The 19,174-nt window shown below is 42.8% G+C and overlaps 1 protein-coding gene across 18 annotated transcripts in view; it reads left to right on the top strand.

Moving 5' to 3' along the window:
- Window positions 1-19,174, top strand: part of dlg1b (discs large MAGUK scaffold protein 1b) — a 133,462-nt gene that overhangs the window by 23,683 nt on the left and 90,605 nt on the right. For 11 of the 18 annotated variants that reach the window (XM_085805294.1, XM_085805299.1, XM_085805295.1 and 8 more), the window contains exon 4: window positions 7,242-7,313. The exons of the other annotated variants lie outside the window; for them this stretch is intronic. In XM_085805294.1, coding sequence (XP_085661420.1) covers window positions 7,242-7,313 — 72 coding nt within the window. The remainder of the gene's footprint in view (window positions 1-7,241; window positions 7,314-19,174) is intronic. 18 annotated transcript variants of the gene reach the window in all.

The following is a 19,174-nucleotide window of genomic DNA, read 5'->3' as shown; positions in this document are numbered from 1 at the left end:
TATATTAATAGGTACTTGAAATATTTTATGTAAACAATGAGTAATGTAGTTACATTTTGACTATATTTTATTTTATTTTACACATTCATAGTGTTGTGCAATTAATTAGTGTGTTTTACGCCGACATAATAATTGTGATAATCGTAACACCGTGATTATTTCTCTGACAATAATCGTACCAAGAAAATGTATAATGGTGACATCCCTAGTCACCTGTTGAGCTGAGTGTCCAGGTGAATGATGGAGAGAACAGGAGAGGACAGGGAGGTGAAGAAAGGAAGAAGAAGAAGGAGAAGGAGGGTTCATGACAGGAAACACAGGTGCGACTCACCTGCAGCTGTTTCCTGTCAGACCAGACTTTCACAGTAAAAGTCTGAGGCCGGCTGCTCGTTTCTTGTTTCTTTGTTTCTTTGTGTTTCGGTCTGACTGTGTTGTTGTCGTGTCATTTGTTCCACTCTGTGTGTGTGTGTCCTGCTGCTTTTCTGTGTTTCATCTGGACGGTGCGTTCACAGACAGTGGGACTCGAGGATTGTCGAGTTTACAGAAAAAACAGGGGGGAGCTGCATGCTAACGAGCTAACGAGCGCTGTAGCGTACAGGACAGGGCTACGTACCTCAAGCTGTGTAGCGTCGCCAGTGAATTTCCACGATACTCGATACTCAATCGATACTGGGTAACAGCAATGAGTTTTTAGCATAAAATCAGCCATTGTGTGAAATCCAGCCAAATAGCATCTATACTAATAGCTGGAGCACACGGAGCACATTCATTTTGAGAGTGACCGTCCCTGACATAGCTACAATATCATTCAATTTCAGGAAAAATAAATTACAGAATTTAATTTTGGTCTTAACCTGACTTTCAAAAGACCCAAATGATGTCACTTCCAGCAGAACTTTTAGAGTGTAGAATGTGTTTGGGTAAAACAGCACTGAGTGAAAACCTGGGGACGGGACTAAAATGTGAATTTTAACCAAAATATAATTAAGTTTTAATTTAAAAAATGTTATATAAGTGTAGATATAATATAAAGTCACACTAATATGCAAAAAAAAAGAGATTTTAGAAGGATTTTGTTCATTATGCATTGTGGTAAACTATAGCGTTTGGCTCTGGGGACATGCAACAAAGGCTATGTTTCAGTGCTTTGAAAGCCTTTTTATAGTAATTAAAAATTATAAATGTTTAATTTCTACAGTGATTCATGTGTATGGTGCTTTGTTCATTAATTAAATGCACTTTATATTATATTATTACATGTTTTTATACATTTAATATGCTGGGGACTGCAGAAATGGCACTCTTTTGGTGGACTCGCCATAATAATAATAGTGTCTAAGCTCCGCTGTGTTTCAACAACTTCTCAACCTGCACTGAGTTTAAAAAGCAGCAGAAACATGAAGTCAGAACAGAGTTAAAATGGTAAATATGACTCAACAGGAAGTCATTACTGAGTCCTTCAAGCAGTCCAACAACACAACTTTGGTTTTCATTAATTCACTTTCAGGCTGTTTTTTTTTTTTTTTTTCTCCCAGATGTGAAAATGAAGCATTGTTTCTAGGGCTAACCCAAAAAATTCGAAGCTTCGTTCGTTGCCATGGTATGAAAGTCCGTGATCGATTTTTTTTCCCCCCTCCTTTTTCCCTTTTTGACACCGGTTCTCATCGGCAATTGTAACATTAAGATGAGTTGGCTACTTGGCGTCCTGGAAACCTGCCTGATTTTGGAGATATGCAGTGTTTGTTTGTCATTACTTTCATTATTTCCGCTCGCGCAATCTACCCTGAGTGGAGAGAGGCTTCACTCTGCAGAATCGCATCAGAACAGCACAGTGAAGTCGCCTGGCGGAGAGCAAAGTCTCCAGACTGATGCGCATTTCAAGCTGCGCGGAGACACTGCACACATTTGATTTTAAAACAGCTGCAGCACATTTCACACATGCGAAAATGCGTAAAAAGTAAAAGAAAAAAAGAGAACTTGTCAAGGGATTTTTTTTCAGTTTGTTTGTTTGTTTGTTGAGTTTTTATTGCAAAGCAGCGGACTTTTTATTATTATTAGCCCATGTCAAGTTGCCAGCACGCCGCGTTATTATGAAATGAGCCAGTCCAAGTTGTGTTTTATGTTTGCAAATTATTGTATCTGAGAATAGGCCTTCAGCTGCTTTATGTTCTTTATGTCGGCTATGAGCGCAGGCTTGTGCAATATTTATTTTAGAATTTACGTGGTCATTTGACGGCATTAACAGTAAATTACGTCCGCCATGAATAGATTTTTCGACCAGCGCAACATTGTTCCGTTCAGTCACCTCCGCATAGCGCTCTTTCTCCGTCGTCGACTCACACAGAGCAGCGTGCATGCATGACAGTCGTGCCCGGTAAAACAAAACTCATGCGGTCAACCCCCCCCCCGCCGCCAAAGTGTCCTTGCAATAAACCTGTGGGAAACACTGACCTGGCTGCATATCATTTATCATTATAAGCTCAATAAATTCAGATCATATTTGACCGGAATTTCAAACATTTGTCCGGTAAATTGCCGAACCTGCCGGTCACGTTGTCCGGTGACATTTTTTTCTAGCGGAAACGCTGGTTGTTGCCTCTTTTTACCGACTGCTCCACTCTCCCTTTGATGTAACTGCTGTTATTGGTGCGTTGCGGCCAGAGAATTGTGGCATTTGTAGTTTTTGAACGATCACAGGTTGTGATCTTTACTCGCACACTGTGCACCTTAATAATTTCTCCGAAACAAAGCTGATATCGACGTATTAGTTTGTGGTTTGGCATCGACTTGGCACCGAAGTATGGGCTGAATCTGGCTGATGCAGGACGAGCTGTGGGTCTCTGTCCCGTACCGACCTCGTCCTCAGGAGTGAGCGTGTTACTGTGGTTACAAGCTCCTTTCAGCTCGGTGTAATCCTGTGTTTCCACTGCGGTTTACAGGATGAGACAGAAATCCATAAGATGTCATCATCATTTCCTCTCCCGCTGAGAGAGATTGAGCTTCAGAGCTGATATGAAGTGGATTTATTCATTTATTTACACATTTACATGATTCTCTTAGCTTAGCTTAGCGTTAGCAGCACAAACAGGAAGAAGCTGTTTATGTGAGAGCGGTCTTGACATTCCTGCTCGGCTCGTATCAACATCAACATCGTCCACTTCTGCTAATGATTTAATCACTTCCTGTTCCTCAAACACTCTTGAGTTTGTCTTTTCCTCCTGCAGAAAAGAAAACACATCTGTAAATAAACATCTGTTCTCCTCCCAGAGCAGCTGTCTGCATGTTTTTTGGGGGAAAAACGTTGATGAAAACCCAAATGTTTAAGAGTTTGTTCACTCAGAAACTGCTGATGTCAGCATGAGGTCATCAAACAGCTGAGCGGTTTTTGTTGCTGTTGTTTAATGTGAAGCCGAGTCTGATTCACCTCATCATGTCCTGGATTGCCTCATTTCAAGTGTGTGTGTGTGTGTGTGTGTGTTTTCTTCTTTTAACGGAGCTATGCTGACAGTTTCCTTTAGCCGAGAGACAGAGAAATGTTGTACTGCTCCTTTAAAAGTCAGTTTTGTTTTGTTTTTGCTTGAACAGCAGCTTGTTTTTTGTTTTTTGTTTTTTGTTTTTTTGTCGACTTCTTCAAGTTCTGAGAAAGGTTCACACCGGTCCGACGTGACGTGACGTCCTGGGGGGTCAGGGATCTGCTCAGCTGTGTGTTGTGTAGAGTCAGAACCAGAACCTCCGGGTCCGGTTCAGACCGCGTGTTAGAACTCTGGAGTCGGTGGTTTTTACAGCTGCTGTGTTTGCTCACGGGTCGAACCTCTGGTCCAGTCAGGTCCAGTCAGGTCCAGTCAGGTCCAGTCAGGTCCAGTCAGGTCAAGTCTGAACCTCCTTAGGTCCAGTCAGGTCCAGTCTGATCCTCTTTTGGTCCAGTCAGGTCCAGTCAGGTCCAGTCTGAACCTCTTTAGGGTCAGTCAGGTCCAGTCTGAACCTCTTTAGGTCCAGTCAGATCCAGTCTGAACCTCCTCAGGTCCAGTCAGGTCCAGTCAGGTCCAGTCAGGTCCAGTCTGAACCTCTTTAGGGTCAGTCAGGTCCAGTCTGAACCTCTTTAGGTCCAGTCAGATCCAGTCTGAACCTCCTCAGGTCCAGTCTGAACCTCTTTAGGGCCAGTCAGGTCCAGTCAGGTCCAGTCTGAACCTCCTCAGGTCCAGTCAGGTCCAGTCTGAACCTCTTTAGGGCCAGTCAGGTCCAGTCTGAACCTCTTTAGGTCCAGTCAGATCCAGTCTGAACCTCCTCAGGTCCAGTCAGGTCCAGTCTGAACCTCTTTAGGGCCAGTCAGGTCCAGTCTGAACCTCTTTAGGTCCAGTCAGATCCAGTCTGAACCTCCTCAGGTCCAGTCAGGTCCAGTCAGGTCCAGTCTGAACCTCTTTAGGTCCAGTCAGGTCCAGTCTGAACCTCTTTAGGTCCAGTCAGATCCAGTCTGAACCTCCTCAGGTCCAGTCAGGTCCAGTCTGAACCTCTTTAGGGCCAGTCAGGTCCAGTCTGAACCTCTTCAGGTCCATTCAGGTCCAGTCTGAACCTCTTTAGGTCCAGTCAGATCCAGTCTGAACCTCCTCAGGTCCAGTCAGGTCCAGTCTGAACCTCTTTAGGTCCAGTCAGGTCCAGTCAGGTCCAGTCTGAACCTCTTTAGGGCCAATCAGGTCCAGTCTGAACCTCTTTAGGTCCAGTCAGATCCAGTCTGAACCTCCTCAGGTCCAGTCAGGTCCAGTCAGGTCCAGTCTGAACCTCTTTAGGTCCAGTCAGGTCCAGTCAGGTCCAGTCTGAACCTCTTTAGGTCCAGTCAGGTCCAGTCTGAACCTCCTCAGGTCCAGTCAGGTCCAGTCTGAACCTCCTCAGGTCCAGTCAGGTCCAGTCTGAACCTCTTTAGGTCCAGTCAGATCCAGTCTGAACCTCCTCAGGTCCAGTCAGGTCCAGTCTGAACCTCTTTAGGGCCAGTCAGGTCCAGTCAGGTCCAGTCTGAACCTCTTCAGGTCCATTCAGGTCCAGTCTGAACCTCTTTAGGTCCAGTCAGATCCAGTCTGAACCTCCTCAGGTCCAGTCAGGTCCAGTCTGAACCTCTTTAGGTCCAGTCAGGTCCAGTCTGAACCTCCTCAGGTCCAGTCTGAACCTCCTTAGGTCCAGTCAGGTCCAGTCTGAACCTCCTCAGGTCCAGTCTGAACCTCTTTAGGTCCAGTCAGGTCCAGTCTGAACCTCCTCAGGTCCAGTCTGAACCTCTTTAGGTCCAGTCAGATCCAGTCTGAACCTCCTCAGGTCCAGTCAGGTCCAGTCTGAACCTCTTTAGGTCCAGTCAGGTCCAGTCTGAACCTCCTTAGGTCCAGTCAGGTCCAGTCTGAACCTCCTCAGGTCCAGTCTGAACCTCTTTAGGTCCAGTCAGGTCCAGTCTGAACCTCCTTAGGTCCAGTCAGGTCCAGTCTGAACCTCCTCAGGTCCAGTCTGAACCTCTTTAGGTCCAGTCAGGTCCAGTCTGAACCTCCTCAGGTCCAGTCAAGTCCAGTCAGGTCCAGTCAGATCCTCTTCAGGTCCAGTCAGGTCCAGTCAGGTCCAGTCTGAACCTCTTCAGGTCCATTCAGGTCCAGTCTGAACCTCTTTAGGTCCAGTCAGATCCAGTCTGAACCTCCTCAGGTCCAGTCAGATCCAGTCTGAACCTCCTCAGGTCCAGTCAGGTCCAGTCTGAACCTCTTTAGGTCCAGTCAGGTCCAGTCTGAACCTCCTCAGGTCCAGTCAGGTCCAGTCTGATCTAGTCTGAACCTCCTCAGGTCCAGTCAGGTCCAGTCACGTCCAGTCTGATCTAGTCTGAACCTCCTCAGGTCCAGTCAGGTCCAGTCTGATCTAGTCTGAACCTCCTCAGGTCCAGTCAGGTCCAGTCACGTCCAGTCTGATCTAGTCTGAACCTCCTCAGGTCCAGTCTGAACCTCTTTAGGTCCAGTCAGGTCCAGTCTGAACCTCCTCAGGTCCAGCCAGGTCCAGTCAGGTCCAGTCTGAACCTCTTCAGGTCCAGCCAGGTCCAGTCAGGTCCAGTCTGAACCTCTTTAGGGCCAGTCAGGTCCAGTCAGGTCCAGTCTGAACCTCTTCAGGTCCATTCAGGTCCAGTCTGAACCTCTTTAGGTCCAGTCAGATCCAGTCTGAACCTCCTCAGGTCCAGTCAGGTCCAGTCTGAACCTCTTTAGGTCCAGTCAGGTCCAGTCTGAACCTCCTCAGGTCCAGTCTGAACCTCCTTAGGTCCAGTCAGGTCCAGTCTGAACCTCCTCAGGTCCAGTCTGAACCTCTTTAGGTCCAGTCAGGTCCAGTCTGAACCTCCTCAGGTCCAGTCTGAACCTCTTTAGGTCCAGTCAGATCCAGTCTGAACCTCCTCAGGTCCAGTCAGGTCCAGTCTGAACCTCTTTAGGTCCAGTCAGGTCCAGTCTGAACCTCCTTAGGTCCAGTCAGGTCCAGTCTGAACCTCCTCAGGTCCAGTCTGAACCTCTTTAGGTCCAGTCAGGTCCAGTCTGAACCTCCTTAGGTCCAGTCAGGTCCAGTCTGAACCTCCTCAGGTCCAGTCTGAACCTCTTTAGGTCCAGTCAGGTCCAGTCTGAACCTCCTCAGGTCCAGTCAAGTCCAGTCAGGTCCAGTCAGATCCTCTTCAGGTCCAGTCAGGTCCAGTCAGGTCCAGTCTGAACCTCTTCAGGTCCATTCAGGTCCAGTCTGAACCTCTTTAGGTCCAGTCAGATCCAGTCTGAACCTCCTCAGGTCCAGTCAGATCCAGTCTGAACCTCCTCAGGTCCAGTCAGGTCCAGTCTGAACCTCTTTAGGTCCAGTCAGGTCCAGTCTGAACCTCCTCAGGTCCAGTCAGGTCCAGTCTGATCTAGTCTGAACCTCCTCAGGTCCAGTCAGGTCCAGTCAGGTCCAGTCTGATCTAGTCTGAACCTCCTCAGGTCCAGTCAGGTCCAGTCTGATCTAGTCTGAACCTCCTCAGGTCCAGTCAGGTCCAGTCACGTCCAGTCTGATCTAGTCTGAACCTCCTCAGGTCCAGTCTGAACCTCTTTAGGTCCAGTCAGGTCCAGTCTGAACCTCCTCAGGTCCAGCCAGGTCCAGTCAGGTCCAGTCTGAACCTCTTCAGGTCCAGCCAGGTCCAGTCAGGTCCAGTCTGAGTGTTTACATCATTGAACGCTGTCTCTCTCTCTCCTCTCCTGCGGACCTTAAACGCGCCGTAGGACTCCCCCCTCCTAAACGAAATCCTGCACACGTTGGCTCAGGCCAAACGCTCGCCCGGCCCTGACGCACACGTAAGTACAGGGAGGGGAGGGGGGTGAGGGGCTGTCGTTGTCCGCAGCATGCCCCATCTCAAGTCCTCATGTCCACGCTTTGGACCATCGGAGGGGGGGCGGGGCTTCTGGATCCAGGGTCAGGGGTCAAGGGTCGCCTCAAGGTGTCGCTGCAGCAGTGAAACCAGAGGAGGAAGTTTAACACACACACACACACACACACACGCACACACACACACACACACACACACACACACACACACACACACACACACACACACACACACACACACACACACACACACACACACACACACACACTCACACACACACACACACACAGACACCCAGTTCCAATCCGACCCCTCACGGACTCACTGACTTAGAGGCGCGTTCACAGGAAGTCCGTGAGTGTGTGAGGGCTGTTCCACTGTCAGATGATCAAGTCCTTACTGCCCGTAAGTCAGCACCGATGCTGACTTACGGTAAGGGAATTAAGGGAATTACCCACAGTTCATAGCGTTGTGAAGTCAAACACATGGGATGTCGTCGGAACGCGAGTGTTAAAGGGACAACGAGGAGTTTCTATTTGGTTATAAAAAAGTCTCATATTAATGTGGATGAATCTCCGTTACCACTTGTTAATGGTCCATTTTAGATAAATCTATGGTTTTGTCTCTATGGTTATTTTGTTATTATTAGTGGTGGTGGAAATGCTGGGCGAGCCGACCAGTGTTTCTTTACTTTCGGTTTCGTGGCGAGTCATGAGAATAACGCCGCCGAATCTCCGTTTATGGTGGGAACTACGACGGTATGTGATCGTCTTCCAACCTCTGACTTTAATTCTTGATGAATGAAAACATGAGTCTGTCTTGCGCCGGTCAAAGAATTTCACGGTGCGGAGGCTCATAAATGTAGTGTGAAAACACTTCACTTTTACAAAACTCCTCGTTGTCCCTTTTAAAAAAAAAAAAAAAAGTAAATTAACACACGTAGACAGAGAGAGCTCCGCCGGTCTCTTTATTGTTAATGGACAAGAGCAACAACAAAAAAAGAAATAAAGAAAAAAGAAAGTTTACCGTCAGTATTAACGTGCAGTTTGTGATTATTGATGATGATTTGATCAGATCTGATCCGGGAACGTTTAGTTTTGAGTCCGTCCCCCTCACACACCTTGTGCGTGTTGAAAGTACACGGTAAATTATCGGTCCAAGACCGGAGTCAACAACGTTTTGTTGTCAAGGTAACGTGTTGTGAGAGTGGGTAAGTGCTGTTCCATTCATGTTTACAGCATCTGGACCCTCACACACTCTCACACTCTTGATGCTTAGAGCTGATCTCAGGTCAGTGAGTCTTTAGGGGGCGGATTGGAATTGGGGGAGAGACACACAGACACACACACACACACACACACACACACACACACAGACACACACTTCCTCCTCACTGGTTTCGCTGGTTGTTTTGTGATGAGTGAGTGGCGATGCGTTCAGGTGCTCCGTGCTGGGTTCAGGGCTCGTGGGTCATTGTGCTTCATTCATTCTGGTTCATGTTGTCGGGTCTGAACAGTACAACTCCTCCGTCCTCAGAGATTAACATTTATATTTATATTTATATCAAACTTCACTGACGCGTCACATCCACTGATCAATAGATTGTGATTGATCAAAGTCCTCATGAGTGTGTTAGATCACTGTCGTTAAAACACATAATATTTGTTTAGTTTAAATAAATCCAGGTCTGTAGAGTTTACAGGAACAAAGAGAGGCCAAAATTATTTTTGATTTTTTTTACTTTTACCCCCAAATGTTGCAATTTTAATTGATGAACATAGCAAATTCTATGAAAACCATATATTTGTGGATTTCAATTTTATAAATGATCTGTCTATGTATCAGAAACAGAATTGTGAATCTTATTAATTTGCATATTGATTCATTTTTACATATACTGTATGTGCAACAATAACAACAATTGCGTTTGTTAATTTCGGCACTAATGTAGGAAAGTTAATGTACAAAAGTTATAATTAAATTCTTATTATAGGTTTTTCCATGATTTCGTTATGAATTTTTCAATTATGGTTTTTAAATTGGCTGCCAATATTAGACTAAAACCATGAAAGCAAACTGTATTTTCTCCTTACCGTAATGTACACATTATGTCACATGATAAAATATATATATAATAAAGTCCAATTATTCATTATGTGAATAGAGCCTCTAATTTACTTCTAATTTTTAAAATGAGTCACTGAGGTTCTGTCAGATGGATCAGTGTGATCAATTTAATTGAATTTTTGAATTGAATTGAAATTTGTTTATTTCGGTCATACAACACCAACATCAAAATCAACCATTCTGTGTGAACAGTTTAGCCAACACATATTATACACAATTGCAACCACACACACACACAAAAAAAGAAAATATCATACAGTGACCGAAAAGGGAATAGGCTGAAGCCCAAGGCTTATATTTGCCTATCCTTTACACTCTATGAAGTTAAATTACCTAGAATGTCAGCAGTCCAAAATAATAAGATGAAAGTAATCATTACTGTATTTTATAATTTTTCATTATTTTACATTTCAAGGCTTTCTTAAAACTCAACAACTACATGTCTTCAACTCATCACTGAGCTTATTCCACATTTTAACTCCTGAAGACTGAAACACATTTGTATTTTATATTAGTTCTCACTAACTTTACACATTTCAAAAATCAGTAACCCTCTTAAATTATAGTTTCCTTTTCTTAATCTAAATAACTGAAGGATACGAGCTGGAATTCAAATGAATGAATGATCTGCTCAAGATAAAAATAATTTTATTAACATTTTAATGTGTAAATGTAATTCTAGTGTAAAGTTGAGGACGACCTCCAGCAGCCCCCTGACCCTCTGACCTGCCCCCCCTCTTCCCCCTTCACAATAAAAGCCCCGGGACTAGACTGGAGCTGTACTGGCCTTCAGGACCTTCATGGTGGTGGTTGTTTAGTTGGTTCATGTGGATTTTGTTTCAGTTCTGGTTTCTGTGCAGGTTGCAGGTTTCGTTCTGACTCTTTTTTTTCGGTTCCTGTGTTTGTCTCATGTCGTCGTCGTCCATCTTCACTTCACGTGTTGTTGTTGTTTCGCTCTTTAAAGTTGTTAAGTTTAAAGTAAGTTGGACTGATGAGATGTGAAGAACCTGCTCAGGTTCACCTTCGTCTGTGTGTGTGTGTGTGTGTGTGTGTGTGTGTGTGTGTGTGTCTGTGTGTGAGAGATGTAGAGCAGTGGTTCTCAAACTTTTATTACATCAAGGACCCTAAATTGTCATACAATTAGACCACGGACCCCCACTGGACAACATTTTGAAGCAAACACTAGAAATACGCAAATATTTGTTCTGAGACTGATGAACATTAATTTTTTAGTCAATGTCCCTTCAAATTAGGAGAAATGGCGTGAATTTTTGGAAATATTTTAGAGAAATTTCTGGAAAAAAGTGGTAAGACCCCCCCCCCCTTCCAAAAAAAAAAAAAAAGTTTACAAAAAATTCTCAAAAAAGTGTTCAAATAAAAAAAAATCACAATAATTATAATTTCTTTTTAAAAAAGTTTAAAAAAATTCTAGAAAAAAGTGGTTACACTTCTCAAAAAGAAGAGCAACCACTAGAAAAAGTTGTAAAATTTAAAAAAAGAAAAGTTCAAAAACAGAGCCGTTTTCGAGGTAAATACAGGGTAAATACAGAGACTGTTGATGAAAAACTGTCCCTGAAGGCAACGTGCATCAGCGGTTTTGCATGTATTTCCCTCTAAAACAACTCTGTGTGGTAACGTTGTGTTATTATCTCATAGTGTGGTGAATGTGCAGCTCACAACTTGTCCACCAGAGCGTTGTGGAGTTGTTGGATTGTGTATTTGATGAGTTTGATGATGAGGGAAACCAAGAAATCCCATAATGAGCCTCCGTAGCGTAGCTCTGAGCAGCTCACGGCTCTGCTCCGCCATTCTAAAAACAGCTTGCACCGACAATTAAAGGTAACGAACCTACTGCTATGACTATAGGGATTATGGCAATGGGCCAATTTGACAAAATGTTTAACTATTCCTTTAAATAACAGAGGACCTATGTAATTAATGAATTAATTAACACAGAACAACATCTGTGACATGATTAAGAAACATTTCATTATGTGCTGGTAATCTAACTACTAGTTCTAGTGAACCTGCAGTTATTTTACCGGTGTTATTTCTCACTAGTGGGTTGTCGTGTAAATTAAAAGCTTCAGTAGAAACGTTCAGTTCAGTTCAGGTTCAGTTTCTGTGCCTCCTCCTCCTCCTTCTCTTTCCTCATTTCTCTGGGTGAAAGTGTCTGTAGATGTAGATGTAGAGGGCGCTGAGTTTTCCTACAGCCCCTGAACGCAGCCTGAGAGCGGCGGTTCAGTGAGTCCTGGCTGCTCCCGCTGAGCCGAGCCGAGCCGAGCCGATCCTCCGACACCGGGCAGGAAGAACACACACACACTCACTCTGTCGCCGGTAGATACTGTAGCAGCTGTCGCTCAGTCGGTGTGTGTGTGTGTGTGTGTGTGTGAGAGAGAAAGACGTTGTTAATGAAGAGAGAGAGTTACCGGGATGAGATGAGATGAGATGCCGACTCTGACTCTGACTCCAGAACATGGACTGTATCTGTATCGTCACCACCAAGGTAACGGCTGAGGAAGCTGCTGCTCCGGCACCGACACACACACACCGACACACACACACACACACACACACACACACAGACACACACAGACACACACAGACACACACACACACACACTCGGTGTTGCCGGTGGTTTCACTCGGTGTTTGACTCGGCTTCGGTCTCGTTCTCCTCACTGAATTGGGTCCGGTACTGAACCAACGTTCCTACTAGGGGTGGGCGTTGCCACGGACCTCACGATACGATACACATCACGATACTTGAGTCACAATACGATATTCTACGATATTCTACATAGTTCACTGAAAAATGTAAAAGGCATTATGCATCTTAAAATCCGAGTTGTATGTACATCAGATGATAGTGATAATTTATGGGACAAACTTGAGTCAAAACAATGTAATTCAAATGATCCATGCCATTTTATACAAGTGCAAGTTACAACAACATATCTGCATGAACATCACACTGTCTGAGGCAGCAGCACAGTGACACCTCGCGGAGCAGAGGTGCGGAAGTCGTACTGGATTTACGTCTGAAACATGATTTATTGTTTGAAAAAAAAAAATGAAAAAAAAAAAAATTTGAAAAAAAAAAAAAATTGAAAAAAAAAATCGATATTTAAATATTGAATATCGATATCGTATCGCGATATAAAGTATCGTGATTATATTGCCATATCGATATTTTTGCCCACCCCTAGTTCCTACACTGTGTGTTCCTCACCGACACCGGCGGGCGGAGTCAGGGTGGAGACGACCGGACCGGACGGAAATGAAATGAAACGCACCTTTTTTTTAAAAATCAGTTATATCGGTGCCGAACTGAACAGAACCAGTGTTTTTGTTTTTTTGAAACTTAAAAAACGCTGTTGTACCGTGAACGCATCACTAGCGGCGCCGAAAATAATCGTTTCAAAGATGCATCGAGATTCTCAATGGGATGCAGTTACGTTGCATATTCAATTTATAAAAATTAAAATAATTCATTCAAGTTTGATGATGTTGTTCACATGCAGAGACGGTTATTTATTTTATTTTGAAGCACAATGGCAGGGTTTTTCCTACCCAATATGCCATTGGAAAGATTATAGAGACATTTCTGGAAAAAGGTGCTTCAATTTCTCCAAAAAAGTTATAGATTTTCTAGAAAAAAGTGCTACAATTTCTCAAAAAAATAATCTTTAAAAAAAAATTCTAGAAAAAGTTGTAAAATTTCAAAAAGAAAGTAGAAAAAAAAGAAAAAGTTGTAAAAACTTCAACAAAAAGTTGTACAATTTCAGAAAAGAAAAGTTCGAAAACATTTTTTTTCTTTTTTTTAAGTTGTAAAAATTCTCAAAAATAGTTAAAAAAAAAAATCTAGGAAAAATTGTAAATTTTTAGAAATAAATACATACTAATTAGGGCTGGGCGATACGGCCTAAAATCAATATCACGATATATTGTTCAGTTTGCCTCGATAACGATAAATGGACGATAACTACTCTAACCCACCCCCCCCCCGCCCGCGGATAGCATGAATCCCCTAGACCTATTTATTATATATATATATATATATATTTTTTTTTTTTTGCTATAACTGCTGTATTTACAGAGGTGCCACTTTAAAACTATACACTGTCTGAAAATATGTTAAGAAAATACAAATAAAATACTTTTAGTTGTTTAGAGTTATTGAACAACTGATAAGCACACATTATTGCAGCACACATGGCTACAACATTTCTTTTTGGAACAAGCTGCTCTTCCTCCTCAACCAGATGACTACCTCAGCAGCCCCAGGCTTCAACTTTTGAACCTTTTCGCTACATTTAGTTGTGGCTGCCGCTGCTTCTTAATTATCGCCACCAATATTTCATAATGGGGTCGGAGTAGACGCACAGTAATAATCTACCGTCACTTTGTAAACTTCTTCAAATGCCTCGACCCGCTGGACGGCGCTCTGTTTATCAATAAAGAACGTCAGCGTGGTTATTTCAGCACATACATTTAACGCCGTCATGTCCGTTTCAGTCTAATCTCTTGTCACTCCCTTCACGCTGGTCTGTTGACAAAATCACGTGACGGTGGCGACCGACGCTGCACGTTTTTAATCCGACATTTCAGCGAGGTGTTTTCTCATTGCTCTAGTGTGTGTCATTAACTCAGGTGAAAACATAACAACAGTCTCAGTGCAGATGAGCGCGCTCGCCACGCTGCTGCCGGTGTCACCGGCTCTGTCCCCTCCTGTTACAGACTGGATGGGTGGAGTCACGTGACTACACACGCTGAACAGTAGTACGGCTCTTAAAGGGACATGCACACAGCCTACCTACACACAGCCAAAAAGACAAAAACGACTTTTATTTTGTTTCTTTTTTTTCTCTTCTTTTTTTAAAACCGAATTTACCGACCTGGGCAAAATGACGTCGGTTATCGTCGTAAATTTCGATATCGATAAATTTTTGGTTTATCGCCCAGCCCTAATACTAATAATTAAAACAGTTTAAAAATTCTAGAAAAAAGTGGTACAATTTCAAGAAAAAGTTGGGGACCCCTTTGAACCCTCATCGTGGCTCGTGAACCTCTGATCAATCACATTGATCTGTCTCAGTGCTCCGGTGATTTACCTGCAGCCCAGACAAGGTTTAGTGTGTGTGTGTGTTCAGGTGTGTGTGTGTGTTCAGGTGTGTGTGTGTTCAGGTGTGTGTGTGTGTGTGTGTGTTTGTAGGGCAGCGCCTCAGTGTTGAACTATTTTCAGCTCCTTATTAACGTGGAGCTGCAGCTCAGCATCAGGACCAAACACAGTCGGCTCGGTCTAAATACAGCAACACACTCCTGTTCTCACACACGCACTGACAACACACACACACACACACACACACAGGTGACGTCTTAAAAATCTCTGTATTTTAAGACAGAAGATGATGAAGCTGTGCAGGATGAACACGGAGGCAGAATGAACTTGGTTTGATGGAAAACAAACTTTACAACAGGACGAGACAAGACGATGTTTTAAAGGTGAAAATATCAACAAACCAACACACTGCTGCTGTCAGAGCTTCATGGAGAACACACACACACACACACACACACACACACACACACACAGCTGGAGGTTGATCAGCGGTTGGAGTTTTCTAGGTGAAAGCAGCAGCAGCAGCAGCAGCAGCAGCAGCAGGGGCTGATGGGACGTCGCTCCACTGTTGAATGTTCACATTGAAGAAGCTGGAATCAGAGAATTTGGACTTTTTTTACTTAAAAAACTACTCAAACTGATTATTAGATTATCGGAATAGTTGATAGTCGATTATTTTTGATTAATCGATTAATTGTTGCAGCTCTACAAATGTTTAAAGCAGATATCAGTGGAATGTTTTTGTTAATATAAGTCCTAAATAGTCCTATTTTCCGTCAGCAATCACTTACATGAAGTATTTCAGCCTAAACACGAGTCTCTCCGTCACTCTGCTCTGCTGTAACCCGAGGAGAAAATTTTCCTTGTGGGATACAAGTGTTATCCAATGAGGGGAGAGAACGGCATGAAGGGCTGTGTGTGCAGCCAAGGGATGCGCGTGAATGTGGTGACGTAGCACGAGGACCAATTGATGCCTGACAAGGGCGGGGGCTGCTAACTCATGGTGCGTTCAAGGAAACTCGTACTTTGTGTTTTTCCTTCCTGTGAAGTCATACCAGTTCGATCTGGTACGAGTTCACGGGTCGGAAGTTACGAGTGGCCGTTATAGGGAACTTTCACAGACAACAGGACGGTAAAAACACGAGCTACGGGTTACCTGGAACGCTACCAAGTCGTAGTTGTGACTTGAAGCTGTAACTTACGGTTTCAAAAGCCTGCCTTGAACACAGCATTAGCCGAAACGGCCGTGACACTGATATCTGCTTTAAGTTGACATTAGCGTATTTAAACCCAGTTGCTGTGCATTTACCTTCCACTCTGCAACTCTGAAACTCACACTGAATGAAAACACAGTCACTTTGTTTTTGTTCCGTGTGAGTTGAGCTCATTCACCTTTTCCTTCTGGCATAACTTGTTTTTTTGGAAAGTGGCGGTATTCAGGAATCTTTACGGCGTTAAATGATGTGATGGATGGAGAGCGTCCTCTGGTAGCTTCTAGGGCTGCCACGATTAGTCGACTAGTCACGACTACGTCGACTATTAAAATCGTCGACAACTAATTTAATAGTTGTAATAATTAATAATTTAATAGATTTAAATTGGGATTCTACGATATTGCCGATTCTCTCGATTTTTAGTCTTTAGCATTTTTAACATTTATCTGCACACAAATACTGTGGGAGCCTATAAATGAACATACTCCATTATAAAGTGAACTTAAACCCTTTTCAAAACCTGGACTCTCTGTATGTAAAAAAGGCGAACTAACGCACATTGCACAATATTTAAAAAAAATCACACAAAAAAAAAAAATCGATTTTTGAAAAAAAAAAATCGATTTAAAAATCGTCAAAAAAGATATCGCGATATTTATGTGAATCGATTTTTTCTCCCACCCCTAATAAAAAGCCAAATACTAAGTTACACACTGGGTCTTTAACAATAAAACCTTGTTAATTATTACAGACTGCACCTTTAAAGCAGCCGAGGTCATGTGACCATCGGCCGTGACAAACCAGGAAGTTCAACATGTCACTGTGTGTGTGTGTGTGTGTGTGTGTGTGTGTGTGTGTGTGTGTGTGTGTGTGTGTGTGTGTGTGTGTGTGTGTGTGTGTAAGAGGATTGTGAGCCCTGGAGGACTGAAGCCAGGAGGTGCACCCATGCGTGTTAAACAACCACACACACACACACACACACACACAGACACACACACAGACACACACACACACACACACACACACACACACACACACACACACACACACACAGACACACACACACACACACACAGACACACACACACAGACACACACACACACACACACACACACACACACACAGACACACACACACACACACACAGACACACACACACACACACACACACACACACACGCCGCTGCCAGCAGACAGCAGGGAGCTGAGGAGAACAGAAGGAGGAGGAAACAGAGAGGATGCTGGGAAGGCGTGGGCGGTCTGTGACCTTTGACCTCTGCGGTTTGAAAGTTTGAACGCGTCCGTCCGTTCCGCGTTCACCCGACACTCTCAACAACACACACGTTACCATGACGACGACGACGCCTCACCGATCCGGATCGATACAAAAACGTAAAATCACATTTAACACAGTTAAAACTTATTTCCTCTGCTTTTTTTTGTAGCAGTAGCTCGCTACATGCTACATGCTACATGCTACATGCTACATTATGGGATGTATATTTCATGACAATGCTCATGAAATAATAACGATTTAATTTAACTTTGTTTGTGTGTGTGTGTGTGTGTGTGTGTGTCTTGCAGTGTGCATTTTAGCCAAATTGGACAATTTTGGACATGTTTGGCACACTGGAGATCGCCAAGGGACACTGTTTTGGAAAAACTCTATAGTGCCTCAGTAGTTTTACATATCAACCTAAAATTTGGTACACATGTGGACAGGGAGTGTGTGAACCATATATGTAAAATTGAACCTGTTTTATAATTAGGATTTTGAAATATCACCTTTTCACCAAAAATTTCAAACTCGTTTTTTTATTTTTTTTTATTGTATTTTCAGAAGCTCAATTTTTTATGGAATGACTCAATTCAATATTTTATAGATATAGATGTAAAGGGACAAAGGTTTTCTTTCATTTAAGCCATAAACCATAGTTGTGGGATTAGTACTAATGTAGTTATAAAGCTTTTAACTTTAATATCATTTGTCTCATCTTGGCTCCAGCCTGCTGAGGACAGAAAGTAAAAACAACAACATTGGTTAGTTTTCATAGTAGAGCCGCGGCAATTTATCGAGAAATTGATCAATAATCGATTATTAAATGAATCGTCATCTATTTTGATCATCTAATAATTGGTTTTAATAGTTTTTTTTTAAGAAAAAAAGTCCATTTAAGAAAGTCCAGCTTCTTAAATGTGGATATTTCTGGTTTCTTTGTTCCTTTACAACAATAAACTGAGTCTCTCTTTGACATTTGAGGACGTCGTCGTGGTGGTTGGATTGATATTTTTATTTTTATTTATTTTATTTTGAAGCACAATGGCAGGGTTTTTCCTGCATAGAGAAATTGAGGATGTGATGCATCAAAATGCATCCACATAACACAGCGCCAGATTTGTTCTGAGGCTGAAGAACATTACTTTTCAGTCAATATACATTCAAGTTAGAGCCAATACCGTGAATTTTGGAAAGATTATAGAGACATTTCTGGGGTAAAAGTGCTACAGTTTCTCCCAAAAAGTTTAACATTTTCTAGAAAAAGTGGTAATGTTTCTCAAAAAATAAGCTTTTTAAAAATATTCTTGAAAAATTGTAAAATTTCAAAAAAGAAAAGTTCAGAAACGTAAAAAAAAAAAAAAAAAGTAGTAAAAATTTCCAAAAAAATTCTAGAAAAAAATGGTAGAATTTGAAAAATAAATACATAATAATAATAATAATAATAAAAAAGTTTGAAAATTCTAGAAATTCTGGTGGTTTGATTGATATTTTTCAACATTTTATTGACCAAACAACTAATCGATTAATCGTTTTAGACAATCAACAGACTGATCGATAATGGAGATGATGGTTAGTTGACGGCCGGTCCCGACTGCAGCAGCTGGTCTCAGGTCTGTTCTCAGCCTGGCTTCCTCCTCCATCTTCTCACTGAGCCGTCACATCTGCTGCACGTCACCGGCTGCTGCTGCGCTGAATAATGGATTATTGTTGTTTCTGTGGTTTTAGAGGAGGAGGAGAGGGATGATGATTATGGGATGGAGAGAGCCTTCAGACGACAGACGATACCTTTTTTTTGGTCCTTTTTTCTGTGTTTGCGTTTGCGCTTTTTTTCTCCACCGCCTCTCGTCATGCCGCTGATGGACATGAACCATAACAAGAACTTTGACCCATTGGTATTATCAGTTTATTTTATTTTTCCAATTAGCGTCACCAACTCGTGGGGACGTGTCGTCATGTGCAGACTTCCCTCTTGCACATACTGTTGTTATGGGATGTTCAAACCCAGTTTGACTGTTAATCTTAGATCAAGTTAAACCGCGTTGGACTGATCAATGTAAAAGCTTTTTAAAGACATGAACAGGGATGT

The sequence above is a fragment of the Trachurus japonicus genome, chromosome 17, assembly GCF_045865225.1.
Source record: "Trachurus japonicus isolate A0001 chromosome 17, Traja_1.0".
Lineage (NCBI taxonomy): Eukaryota > Metazoa > Chordata > Actinopteri > Carangiformes > Carangidae > Trachurus > Trachurus japonicus.
Note: the sequence above shows the minus strand (reverse complement) of the source record. Positions and strands in the feature narration are given on the sequence as shown.